At 46.8% G+C, this 13,571-nt stretch overlaps 1 protein-coding gene across 7 annotated transcripts in view; it reads left to right on the top strand.

The window, feature by feature from the left end:
- Positions 1 to 12,622, top strand: part of HHAT (hedgehog acyltransferase) — a 361,708-nt gene extending 349,086 nt beyond the window's left edge. For all 7 annotated transcript variants that reach the window (XM_059938732.1, XM_059938751.1, XM_059938765.1 and 4 more), the window contains one exon: positions 11,611 to 12,622. In XM_059938732.1, coding sequence (XP_059794715.1) covers positions 11,611 to 11,702 — 92 coding nt within the window. In that variant the 3' untranslated portion in view covers positions 11,703 to 12,622. The remainder of the gene's footprint in view (positions 1 to 11,610) is intronic.
- Positions 12,623 to 13,571: the final 949 nt, after the last annotated feature.

Here is a 13,571-nt window from a genome sequence, read left to right as displayed (position 1 = left end):
GGGCACTTCTGTCCATTGGCTGCATGTCCCATGGGCTGGGAAGATAGAGGCCAGATGTACATACATAGGGTTTCTTGATCAGGGATTTTGCAACAACTGTTATTTTTGATTACCTGTAGTAGGGATTTGGGAGTCTTGTGACTGAGTACTCACAAGTACTCATGTACCCATGTCTGTTTATTCATTGACCATTTTACCATGGATGCCCTGGTCCCAGTGACCTGGGAAGAAAGGAGCCGATTCACAGACTCTCAGACCTATTCCACCCCCAGTCCAGAAGAGGAGTCTCCTTGCCGCCTGTCCTGCCTCTGCTGCCTTCCCCTGGACGGGGGTGCTCAGAGTGTCCTGAGCTGGTTCCAGTGCTGGAGGGCTCCAGCTGCCAGAGTGTTTCGCTGCCTCCAGAGTGTCCCTCCCCCAACCAGCACCCGCTCTGGGGTGTGCACATGTCTCCTCATCCCGCTTCCAAAGGGTAGACTGTTCTATATTTGCAGGTACTTCTTTTCTCTTCTCTAGAGTCTCCGTGATTCCAGATAAACATTGCCAGGTCTGTCAACCCCTCCTCCCGTGACATGGTTCCCAGGCCGCCGCCACCCCATATGTGTATAGTTGGATTAGAAAACAAAACAAAAACCGTTAAGCTCAGCCATTTTTATCCTAGTGCAATGTCAACTTACTAGTGTCAGCCCATCATACCGGCTGGCCCAGGTGTTTGAGAATTTGTCTCTGTCGTCTGTGTTTCCCCAAGCCTTCCGTTACGTGCACGTTTGGAGGTGGAGCTGTAGAGCCAAATCTCAAGATTAGGTGGAGAGTTGGGGGCCCCGAGCGTGCTCTTAGCCTTTGGGGACACGTTCTCACAGGCCTCAGATGAAGGCTTAGATCGCTTGTGTGACATGTGTCAAGGCTGCCTGTCTACACGCTGGGCACACAGTAGGTGCTTCATAAATGCCCAGGTGGGTGAGTGGTTGTCAGGGCCGTGTGACAGGGAGCCTGCCCCACGCTGCGCCCCATCCCTTTGTTTGCGGGAAGCCGCTTCCCCGAGCTCATTTGCTAGGCAGTCTCCGCTGTGTTATGTTGTGTGGTCATGAATTAACGATGAACAATAGCCCTAATCAGGCTGTTTTTAAAAAAACACGTTAAGGAAGAGAAACAGCTGGGAAGCATGATCCGACTGCGCAGCTTCTGGCCCCAAGGGCCGGAGTTGGGGGCGTGGCAGCAACGGCAGGGACAGTTTTCTCGGAAGCAGGTCCCCCACCTGCCCTGGAGAGAGAAAATACGTGTTTTCTCAGCTCCACCTTCTACTCACGCTGTCAGGATAAGAAAAAGTGGCTCTGGTTTGTTCTCCCCACTTCCTCAGTTTCATGTGAAATGATTTTGCTTTATGGCAGCGAGTGCTTCAGTAAGCACCAGTCTGCGGGGCTTGTGCTGGGAGGTGGGGAAGGATGAAAACTACAGCACAGGTTGGCGTCCTCAGAATGTGAAATTGACTGTGAACAACGCAAGTTATTAAAGGCACGCTATTTGTGCCTGTTAAAATGTGCACACAGCGCCCAGCAAGTGACTCTTGCTCAGGATGGCAGGAAGCCCTCTGAGGGCCGTCAGTCACCCCTTCCTCTCTGTCTCCCTGCTGGATGCCCTGTGCAGGCTCAGCCCATGGCCAGCATCAAATAACTGTGACTCTTACAATTTAATAAAAGACCATCCAGGCACTGGGAACATGCTCCATAGTGACCCCAGTCTAAATTAGGCAGCTGCCACCACGAGGGGTGTAAAATGTTCATCCAGGCTTTCTTTTCCCAATTATTACAAAGATGGGGAAACTGAGGACCCCAGAGATGGGGTGACCAAGCAAGTTAGTGATGATGACGCCTAAAAATATGAACCTGATGCTTCCCACTTCCTGTTGCCTTAGCACCATGAGTAGAGGCATGAAACGAGATTTGGAGGCAGAGGATTTAAAGGAAAGGCACCAGGCTAGGAGGTGGGGCTCTGATGTGAGCCTTTCCCCGATGTGCTCCGAGGCCAGTCACAGCTTTGGAGCTTAGGTGGCCGAGCACACTTGGAGCCACATGATCCTGAGTTCCAAGTGTGACCTGATGACCAGTTGGCTGTCAGACCTCAAGAAAGTTACTCTCCCTCTCTGATCCTTAGTATCCTTTTCTGTGAAGTGGAGCGAATAATACCTCCCTGGGAAGGTGTTTGTGAGGATGCGGAGTGCACCCAGCAAAGCACCTGGAGACCTGTGATGCTCAGGGCTCGTCCATCCCCTCTGCTCGAGAGAGAGCCCAGTCAGTGTGCGGACCACCGGTATAAGCTCTTCCCTCAGCCCTGGGCAGAGTGCCCTGGAACAGGGGTCCCAAAGGGTGACTCTTGGACCAGCAGAATCCACATCACTGGGGATCGTGGTAGAAATGCAAATCTTAGGCCCACCCAGACATCCTGGATCAGGAACTCTGGGGGATGGGACCTTGCATTCTAACATGCCCTCCCGGTGATTCTGATGTGGGCTCGTGTTTGAGAACCAGTGCCCTAGAATTCCATGCTTCAATTTTGGACAAATGAGAACCACCTAGTTCTTCTTTCTCATGAGAGGGTGTGAAAGAGGCAGGTGAGCGTTTTTTGAAAGAACACCGAGGCCTCAAAACCTGGGTTTGAGGCCCTGGTTTATAAAGGACATGAAGGTAAGAAATGGTTATTCTAACCCTAGTATAGCAAGACCCTGTTCTTTAGACCTTCTGTCCATATGCCCGTGGGTTTGAAAATAGATCCAGCAGTGTACAGGCTTGGAAACCTGGGCACCTGTGCTCTTGCTGTGTATCCTTCAGTAAGGGAGCCCTTGGACAGGAAAAGGCTCCTGTCCTATAGCTTTATTAGGATGAAAGCTCTAAATTGAGCTGTGAAGGAAGGTCTGCAGGCTCAGGACCATTTGATGAACGGCTCCTCAATATTTCCGGGCTGGGGCTACTCGGGAAAATAAGACTGAAATAAAGCTACCAAGGCCCTTTATCATTTCCCCGCATCAGATCTGAGTATTGTTAAAAATAAAGTGCTGTCAGGAGCAAGCTGTTTTAATGAAGACAGCGTATAAAGTCCTTCTGAATAATTAATGAAATGACAGTAGTGAAGCCGGTGGGGCGGTGCGGAGAGTGCCCTGGTGTTTCTCAGATCCTGAGCCAGCCCCTCTGGGACTAGAGTCTGATGCACGAGCTCGTTCTCCAAGCAAAGAAACACTCAGCCTTCATTGGCCTCAGAGTAGAAAATGCCACCAAGGCAGAGCAATATATATGTAGGATGTGGGGATGGTATTCAAAATATCTAACAAATGGTAAGGCATGGGCACAGACCAGTCAACTCAAAGAGATGGTGGCTAAGTGCTGGACCAGGTCCTAGAGGCCCCTACAGAGACAGGTGTTACTCCTTCGGATGTTATATATATCAGAGGACAGGTCCTGAGGAGAGGCCGGGACCATGGCTTTTACTAACTAGTAGGGTAGCGCATCAGTCTATTAACGTAAGGTATGGTCTCTCTGATGTGCACCAGCTGGTGTCAGCCCTGAGGGTACTGTCTGAGGCTGTGCTCAGGGTCAGTGAGAGGGAATGTGTTCTTTGGCCCCCAGCTCCATCAGTCACCACATCCTATGTCTCTGTCTTCTGCAGCATCTCCGAGAATCACCTCTTCATTCCATTTCCCTATTGGATATCCTCCGAGCCTGCCCATTCACAAAGGCCTTCTGTAGAGGTTGAAATTCATCAGTCTCACATTCGTCTTCACCCAGATGGTGATGTGGCCTGTTATATATGCACCTGCATCCCCAGGGATGTGGATGGATATGTTGGTGGCCCTTGGTGATCATGATACATCCTTCACATTTGTGTTCTAGGCTCCAGCCAAGGCGAGTTTGTCTGGAGAGGTGAGACTTGCTTCCTTTGTAGCCTGATGGCTCTTAGGATGCGAAGCTCCTCTTTTCCCTTTCTTAGAATGGCTGTGAGTCGCTGGGTGACATTGCTGCTTCATGGGGCCAGAAGGTGAGAGTCTCTCCGTCCAGCTGTAGGGACCCAAGAGCCAAGCTGAGAGGGTCAAGATGTTCTTCAACCCTCAGGAGAACTGTGACTCAGCAAGGGGACGACTGAGCAGTGGATGAGTGGGAGGGACAACGGGCAACAGGGCGTCAGAGCCTCTGGCTAGAAATCTTGCCTGAGTGGATGGAAGGAGGAAGCTAGGGCATTGTTAATGGTAGATAAGTGATAGATAATTGTAGATAAAACTAAAGGACAGACTCACGTCCTTCGGACTATTCTCCAAGTAGGATTCAGTCTGACACCCTGGCCTTGGGATGTGGACTCTGGGCCCCTTTGAGGCAATATAGCTTCAAGAAAGAATATTAGTATAGGTTAGTAATTTCTATCTCAAGGTGTTGTGAGGATTCACTAAGATTGTGTATTCTTGGGCTTCCCTGGTGGCGCAGTGGTTGAGAGTCTGCCTGCCAATGCAGGGGACATGGGTTTGAGCCCTGGCCTGGGAAGATCCCACATGCCGCGGAGCAACTAAGCCCGTGCGCCACAACTACTGAGCCTGTGCTCTAGAGCCCGTGAGCCACAACCACTGAAGCCCGCGTGCCTAGAGCCCCTGCTCCGCAACAAGAGAAGCCACCGCAATGAGAAGCCTGCACACCGCAACGAAGAGTAGCCCCCGCTCGCCGCAACTAGAGAAAGTCTGCGCACAGCAACGAAGACCCAACGCAGCCAAAGATAGATAAATAAATAAATAAATAAACTAAAAAAAAAAACAAAGATTGTGTATTCTTTGTAAACTGTACAGTGGATTGCGTATTCTTTGTAAACTACTCACATATGGATAGGGACTATGTTTCTGGTTGACTGGAAGGAAGGATGGGAAGAAGGCTTCACTGCAAAGTTTGTTCACATGCTGGTCACCAGCCGTTTTCTTCTAAAAATGGTTAACAGTGGGATGCGGCCTTTAAAAAAGCCTTGTTAGAGCCAAGAGGGCGGTCACAGGCTCAGTAGCATTGCACATCCTGACAGCAGAGCAAGCCTTTGATGGGGTAATTGATAGCTCATACACAATTCAGCAACTCAGTTAACCCCTCTCCCATTAGGAAGGATTGATTTCTTCCCCAGGATAGGGATTTGTGCTGATTCAGCTGCTGAACACATTGGCATGACGAGGAGAGTTCCTCTGGCTGTCCTCCTCAGAGGCCCCAGCAGAAGGAAGCGTGATGAGAGGAGCCCAGTGTTCAGTCCCACACATGGCAAGTCCTCCTGCCCCTAGGGAGGTAAGGGACTGAAGACGCAGCATCATATAGAAAAATGAATCGCAGCCCACTACGGGGCATGTACTCTGAGAAAACCGTAATTCAAAAAGAGTCATGTACCACAATGTTCTCTATTTACAATAGCCAGGACATGGAAGCAACCTAAGTGTCCATCAACAGATGAATGGATAAAGAAGATGTGGCACATATATACAATGGAATGTTACTCAGCTGTAAAAAGGAACGAAACTGAATTACTTGTAGTGAGGTGGATGGACCTAGAGACGGTCATACAGAGCGAAGTAAGTCAGAAAGAGAAAAACAAATACCATATGCTAACACATATATATGGCATCTAAAAAAAAAAGAAAAATGGTTCTGAAGAACCTAGGGGCAGGACAGGAATAAAGATGCAGATGTAGAGAATGGACTTGAGGACACGGGGAGGGAGAAGGGTAAGCTGGGACGAAGTGAGAGAGTGGCATGGACATATATACACTACCAAATGTAAAATAGATAGCTAGTGGGAAGCAGCCACATAGCACAGGGAGATCAGCTCAGGGCTTTGTGACCACCTAGAGGGGTGGGATAGGGAGGATGGGAGGGAGAAGCAAGAGGGAGGAGATATGGGGATATATGTATATGTATAGCTGATTCACTTTGTTATACTGCAGAAACTAACACCATTGTAAAGCAATTATACTCCAATAAAGATGTTAAAAAAAATGAATTGCATTTTCTTGCATCTTTTGTTTGAATACCTTGGGGCATATATAGTCTAGGACATTGCAGTATAGTACTGCAGGCCTGTGATTTGCTAATGTTCCAAGAACACCTTTAAAAAATTTTTTATGACAACTTTATTGAGAAATAATTTACGCACAATAAAATATATCCACTTAATGTATTTTCCAGTTGTATATACCCTGAAAAACTGTCCCATGATCAAGATGCAAAACATCTTCCTCATCCCCAAAGACTCCTAGTGCCCCTTTGTAATCTATTTCTCCCTCTGCTCCAGCCCCAGGTGACCACTGACATGCTTTTTGTTACTATAAATCAGTTTGCATTTTATATAAGTAGAATAATACAGCATGTATTATTTTGTTGATGGCTTCTTTCACTCAGCATAATTTTTTTTATTGTGGTAAATTATATATATAACATAAAATTTACCATTTTAAGTCTACAGTTCAGTGGTGTTAAGTACATTCACATTGCTATGCAAGCATCACCACCATCCATGTCTAGATCTTTTTTCCCCTTGCAAAACTGAAACTCTGTACCCATTAAACATTAACTCCCCACTCCTCCCAGACCCTGGCAACCACCATTGTATTATCTGTCTCTGTGAATTTGACTACTCTAGGTACCTTATATAAGTGAAAATCTTGCAGTATTTGTCCTTTTGTGACTGGCTTATCTCATTTAGCATGATGTCTTCAAAGTTCACCCATGTTGTAGCAGGTGTCAGAATTTCCTTTTTTAAGGCTGATTGATATTCTATTATACATGTAGACCACGTTTTGTGTATCCATCTGTCGGTGGATGCTTGTTGCTTCTACTTTGGGACTGTTGTAAGCAGTGCTGCTGTGAACTTGGGTGTACAAATACCTCTTCTAGTTCTTGCTTTTAATTCTTTCGGGTATATATGTGGTAATTCTATGTTTGATTTTTTTGAGGAACCTCCATACTCTTTTCCACTGTGGCTGCACCATTTTACAACATTACTTTTTAAACAATATTTTTCATTAGACCTGCTTCTTGTTCTGATTATCCCTTCACTTTCCAGAAAACCAGCTGGACATATCCTTTGACTTCTCATGGCCCTGCATGATAATGGTCTTTTCCTTCAGTGTCCTGAACCTCTGCCTTTCTAGTCCTTTCCTACTGATGTAATTGCTCAGAGAGTGGCTCAGCCTTATTAACCTCAAGTAAAATTACATGGCTCACTTTCTATTAGCTACAGCCATTCCCCTCTGTGTCCTGCCTGTCTCTCATTAGCTGTAGTTATTATACAATGCACCAATATCCTATTAACAATATCATGATACAACCACCTATTAACTCCATATATTATACACCTACCTTGGTCCTCTTAATTGACTTTATTGTGCTAAACATCCTACTTATATGCATTTTGCTATATCTGTTAAATAATCTGTCCTATTAACTGTATACCCCAATCCTTTGCAACAGTTGTGTAACTCGCTAGCACACTGTTCTTAATATCTTCAATGCTGCCTCGCTGTTCACCTGTTCAAACTGTTCACCAGTTTGCATCTTGTTAGGTCCAGGTATCAAAAGCCCACCAGGAAGCTGCACATATCATTGACTCTGGGGGCCTAGCCATAAACGTACAGAGTGTGCAGGGGGCTTCAGCCCTAAAGTAGGATCTTTTCCTTTGACCAGTACAGTACAGCCCACCAGTCTTTATAAGCCACACTAATGATGTGTGTGTGTGTATGCATGCATGGGTTTGAGGATGTGGGGATAAGGGAGTTTTCTGGACACATAGATTTGGAAAGCCTGGTGAGAAGGGACAACATGGAAGAAGAAAACTTAGTGGGGAAAGGCCAGGGGGAGAGAGGGCCGAAGGATGAGATCCGTGTTCCTTTGGCAGGACAGAACCCTTTCTTTTTTTTTGTTTTTTTTTTTATAAAGTGACATACGCTTTTTTTTTTTTAAGGAATTCCTTTATTTTTATTATTTATTTATTTATTTATTTTGGGCAGTGTTGGGTCTTCGTTTCTGTGCAAGGGTTTCCTCTAGTTGCGGCAAGCGGGGGCCACTCTTCATCGCGGTGCGCGGGCCTCTCACTATCGCGGCCTCTCTTGTTGCGGAGCACAAGCTCCAGATGCGCAGGCTCAGTAGTGGTGGCGCACGGGCTTAGTTGCTCCGCGGCATGTGGGATCTTCCCGGACCAGGGCTCGAACCCGTGTCCCCTATATTAGCAGGCAGACTCTCAACCACTGCACCACCAGGGGAGCCCCAGAACCCTTTCTGATGCCATCTTTTTTGTTAATGGTTGACAAGCCTGGATGACCGTGTATCACAGCAACCCTTGGCATGTTGCCAGAATGACAGTCCACTTATTTCCAGTTTTATGATCCTGTGCTTATCTGAGCCCTGATGAAGAGGGGCCTCTGCCCCAAGCACCCCGTCACACTTGGGCCACATCTGCTTGGCTAGCAGCAGCCGCAGTTGAAGAACAGGGCCAGGCACATAGCAAACGCTCGTCAAGTGTTGGCTGAATGCTGTCGAAGGGTGACTTGTGGAATCTGTCTTTTTGTTGTCATCACATACCTTACTCCTGAGGTCAGGAAAGGAGAACGGGTTCTTGAATGCTATCTGGTACACCCTGGGGTTAGTGTCTGGAGGAACACTCATGCATTAAAAAGACCAATGAGCTGTGTGTACATAAGAGAATTCTCAGGTAATCCTTTGCCTTTCTGAAACACTTTTTAAAAGCGCTACCAAACCTGTGATCTTATTTTATTTCACATGCTTTTATTTATTTTTGACCCCCCATTGTGTAGATAGAGAAACTGAGATCCTGCTAGGGTCTCCTAGTAGAGTCAGGATTACTGCCGTCTAGCTGCCTCTGTGCATGGCATGCAGTAACACTAGGGAGAATTTTCAGGGCCCAGCTGTGGTCCAGACTGAACATGTATATGCCTTACCTCTGGGCAGGGCTCCTTGCAGTTCTGTGTGCTGGGCAGAAGCTTTCACAGGGATGTCCCTTGACAGCCTTGGGGCCAAGCACAGCTGTGCAAAGCCCCAGGCCCAGCTTTGTGTAAATGAAACATCCCCATTCTCCCACTTCTGCAGCCAGCCTCTGGTTTCTGTGTTTACCAAACACGTGCTGATGCCTTACCCTAAACACAGCTGAAATCTGGGTTTGCCTCCTGCACCTGAAGCCCCCTCCCCTCTTCCTGCTCCCTGAGGCTACTGAGGACCAGGTGTTGAAAGGTCCCCTGGCATCTGTGTCTGAGCCACAGGGGTGAGGGATCTGAGGGCGCCTCCAGGCAGGATGGGTCTATCTTGAAGCTTGAAAATGTACCTGGCTGTACTGGGCTGAATAGCACCCACAAAATTCATATGTACCTAGAACCTCAGAATGTGACTTCATTTGGAAATAGGGTCTTTGCAGGTATAATTAGTTAAGGATCTTGAGAAAAAAATTATCCTGGATTTAGGGTGGACCCTATATCCAATGACTGGTGGTGTCCTTATTAGAGAAGAGGACACAGGGAAGAAGGCTGCCATAAGCCAAGGAAGGCCTGGGGTCACCAGAAACTGGAAGAGGCAAGGAAGGATCCTCCCCCCAGAGCCTTCAGAGAGAGGGGAGCTCTGCCAACACCTTGATTTCAGACTTCTGGCCTCCAAAAGTGTGAGAGCATAAATTTCTCTTCTTTGAAGCCACTAAGTCTGTGGTAATTTGTTCCAGCAGGTATAGGAAACTCTTAGCCTGGCTGACTAGCAGACGGCAGGTGGGACTGCAGGGCTGGTCCTAGAGCCAGGCTGTTGGGCCTCCTCTGCTGCCCTTTCTTCTCTTGCCTTCAGGGCCTGGGAAAACACTGTGCCAAACCAGTCCCAGAAGCAAGTCGAAGACAGGAGTTAGGAGGAAGACCAGGGCTTGCTCTCCCTGTTGTCACTCTAATCTTGGTGCAGAAAGACTTCTGTACCCTCTCAATACCTCTATTACATTACTACCTTTCTTTAGTGCTCCACCATGGGCCAGGCACCATGCAGGTCTTTACATCATTTCACACAATTGTTATATATTAGCTCAGGCTGCCATCACAAAATACCATAGACTGGGTAGCTTAAACAGCAGACATTTATTTCTCTGGAAGCTGGAAAATCCAAGATCAAAGTTTTGTTGGTTGATGGTTCTGTTCTTGGTGAGGACTCTCTTCCTGACTTGCAGATGGCTGCCTTCTCACGGTGTCCTTATATGGCACAGAGAGAGAGGAAGCCAGGTCTCTGGTGTCTCTTCTTATAAGGGCACTAATCCCATCATGAGAGCCCCACCCTCATGACCTCATCTCAACCTATTTACCTCCCAAAGGCCCCACCTCCAAGTACCATCACACTGAAGGTTAGGGCTTCAACATATGAATTGAGGAGTGAGTACACAATTCCATCTGTGGCACCTTATAAAGACACTATTCAGTAAGTTGCTCTATCCCTCCTAGTTTTACATTTGAGATTCGTTAAGTTGCTCAAGGTCACGCAGCTGGCAAGTGGCAGAGCCAGGATTTGAACTTGTGTCCAATTCCACTTAAGCAACTGCACACTTAACCACTATGCCATATTGATTGAACCTATGTCATATTAATAATAGCAACTAATGGTTGACATAGCAAGGAGAGAGCCTGCCAGAGTTATAATAACCCTCAGTGGCTTCCCTCCTCCTACTTGTGTCCCTACCCTGCCCGCCCCTCCCTGTGCAGTAGTCACATCACATGATCCTCGTTCCTTGGATGACCCCATTATGGTCACACGTCAAGCGGTCTCTCTGGTAGCTTGTCCCTGGTTCCTTTCCATCTGACATGCTCTTGCTCATCCCACATGGCACAGTTTAAATGTGCTCTGTACACATCATTACCTAGCACACATTACATGGCTCGTAAATCCCACTGGAGCGTGTTTGTCTTTTCCACGCTGAAGTGGGAGCACCTTTGACACAGGACTGAATCCTTCTATTTTGGCATCTGGTACCTTCCACAGCACCTCTGGCTCCCCAAGCCCCCAGTGTTTGAATAAGTGAAACATGTAGAAGACGTGGAGCTCATTAAGTAACAAGTAGCAGAAAGGGCTGTTACTTTTTTTAAAAAGAAGAAAAAAACATCAGATATTCTAAGACAAGTACTTGTAGAAGGAACCACTAAAAGCTTTGACTTTTGAAACTGAATGTTTAATGTAGGCTCTCTCTTTTGTGTGCTGGCAGATGGCACTCAATTCAATATAACGGTCAATGTACATTTTTGAGATTTACTGTGGGTCTCATGGATGTTTCATCTTTTTTGATTATTAACTACGTTAGTCTTCTAAATATGTATTCTTTAAAAGCTTGTCCTATTTCTAAATGTAATTTGCATGTGTGATAGCGCACCCCCTCATTTTTTGCTGACCCATTCCCACTGGGGACATAGGGATCAACTTGCTGGTGTTCCAGTTAGTGCAGACTTTCTAGGAGGCATGTGTCTTAATGCATAAACGGAGGCCCACGTTGTTTCCTGAGTTGCCTTCTCCAAAGGGGACAGTTTGGACTGGTGGGAGGTCCTGCCCCAGACATTCCTAACCATCCTCCATCTCTGTCCTCCCCCTGCAGGCTGGCCGTGTGTGACCCTCTCTGTCCTGGGATTCCTGTACTGCTACTCCCATGTGGGCATTGCCTGGGCCCAGACATACTCCGCGAACTAATGGCGCTGGGCCCCAGTCAGCCCTTTTTGCTGGCTTCCAAGACAAATAGTGCTTCACCCTGACCTTGCACCTCAAGGTAACTTCCAGGGGACCAGTGCCTGATCTGCTCATCTTTTGTTGAAGTTACCTCACTCCAAGACTGGAAGCTTGAGCTCTCATAACTTTGGGAACTTAGAGATCATCTTCCCAGCCCAATCATTTTCCTGTTGAGTAAGCTGGGGTCCAAAGCAGTAAAATGTCTTACCTAGCTGCACATGGTGACATTGTGATCCAGAATCCAGTCCCAAGGGCCCTTTGGGTTCTTTCTCCTTTACCAAGAATGAAATGTAATAGACATTTCTTGACTGAGGCATAGAAATTCTGATTAGTGATAGGCCTGTCCTCCACTGGGCAGTATTTCTGAAACATGTTGGGTCAGTGGCATTTGAGTGTCCCCTTCCCCATGTCCTGCAGTGTAGTCTGTAGAACCAGCACTGGGTTTAGCTTCACACTTTAGCTCCTCAGCAGGGAGGTGACAAAGCCACAGCTGTGTTTCTAATTACCGGGTCGGAGAAGACTGAATATGTTCTGTGGCATTGCAAGGAGTCAGTACCCAAGGAGAGCTGTTACTTGAGCTTCATCAGGGTGATCTACATTTGGCTGCTTCTTCCCTAGATTTGCAGAGAAGTATAAACATAGCAGTTCCTCTACCTGACAGTTAACTGTTTCCCAATAAAGAAGCAGAATTAAAAACCAGGGAATAGTGTATCACAGACAGGTGCTGTCAGGCAAGTCATAGAGGGTAAAGATGACTTCCTGTGGTCTCTCCTCTCTTCACACAAGTCCCAGCAGTCATCTTCCCACTGAGCGATTTACACTCCGTGGTTTACCTTGTTTGTTTTGTTTCAAATAAAATGGAGCCTTTTCTATCACATAGATAATTCATATTTTTGTAAAATTGTTTTGAATATTTTTTGAGGAAAATGTTTAAAATCAAAACCCACTTACCTAATTCTGAATTATTCACTCTTCTGGAAAGATGCTGACAGGCCACTAATGGCCCCAAGTGGTAGATAATTCAGAATACTTCTGTTTGGCTTTGGATTTTTTTCTTCTGAGGGGGCAGAGGGTAAGTGAAGCAGTTTCAAAATTTGAATCCAGAGTGTACCCAATTATGGGAGAATAGAACATCTCAAGCACACGAATTAATTGTCATTGAGTGAAAGGTGCACCTGGACCTGGTCTGTGCCCCGCTGTCTCCTGTTAGTCATTTGCTATTGTCCTTGTGTCCTGGCTGTGCTTATTAGCTCAATGAGGTTTAAACTCCTAGTGCAGGACCATTTTGCTGACGTCCTTCCTTCCTGGCCACTCTGCTTGGAAGAGAGTGGGGAGGGGACCAGCCATAGATGCCAGGGAGGGGCACACACCGTGTTAGCTGCAGCAAAGGGCAGAGGCTGGAGGGAGGCAGGCAGACCAGGGCAGCAGTCGCCTTGGCAGCTGGCTTGGTAAAGGACAGGGGGGAGACAGGCAGGTGAGTCCAAGGTGCTGCGAAGTTTTAAGGAGGGGATGAAGTTGAGGAAGATTGAGCAGTCAGATGAATACAGTAAAACTTCATGGACTCTTAACACATTCAAGATTTGTGGTCAGCCAGAGCCCTCTTGGCTGAAGTTTACAGGGGAAAAAGTAGTGTGAAGATAATTGCAGGGAAATGTCTAATGCATGTGCATATATAAACAGTGCAAAATATTTTCAACTCTTCAGAGACGCCATTTATATAAAAATAAATAGGCTTATTTACTCATTAAACTATATTGGAAGAGTCAGTGAATATATTTGAAAGTAATAATCCTGAATTTCTTTCAAGCTATTCTATGACTTAGAGTGGTTCTC

Source organism: Balaenoptera ricei, chromosome 1 (genome assembly GCF_028023285.1).
Source record: "Balaenoptera ricei isolate mBalRic1 chromosome 1, mBalRic1.hap2, whole genome shotgun sequence".
Lineage (NCBI taxonomy): Eukaryota > Metazoa > Chordata > Mammalia > Artiodactyla > Balaenopteridae > Balaenoptera > Balaenoptera ricei.
Note: the sequence above shows the minus strand (reverse complement) of the source record. Positions and strands in the feature narration are given on the sequence as shown.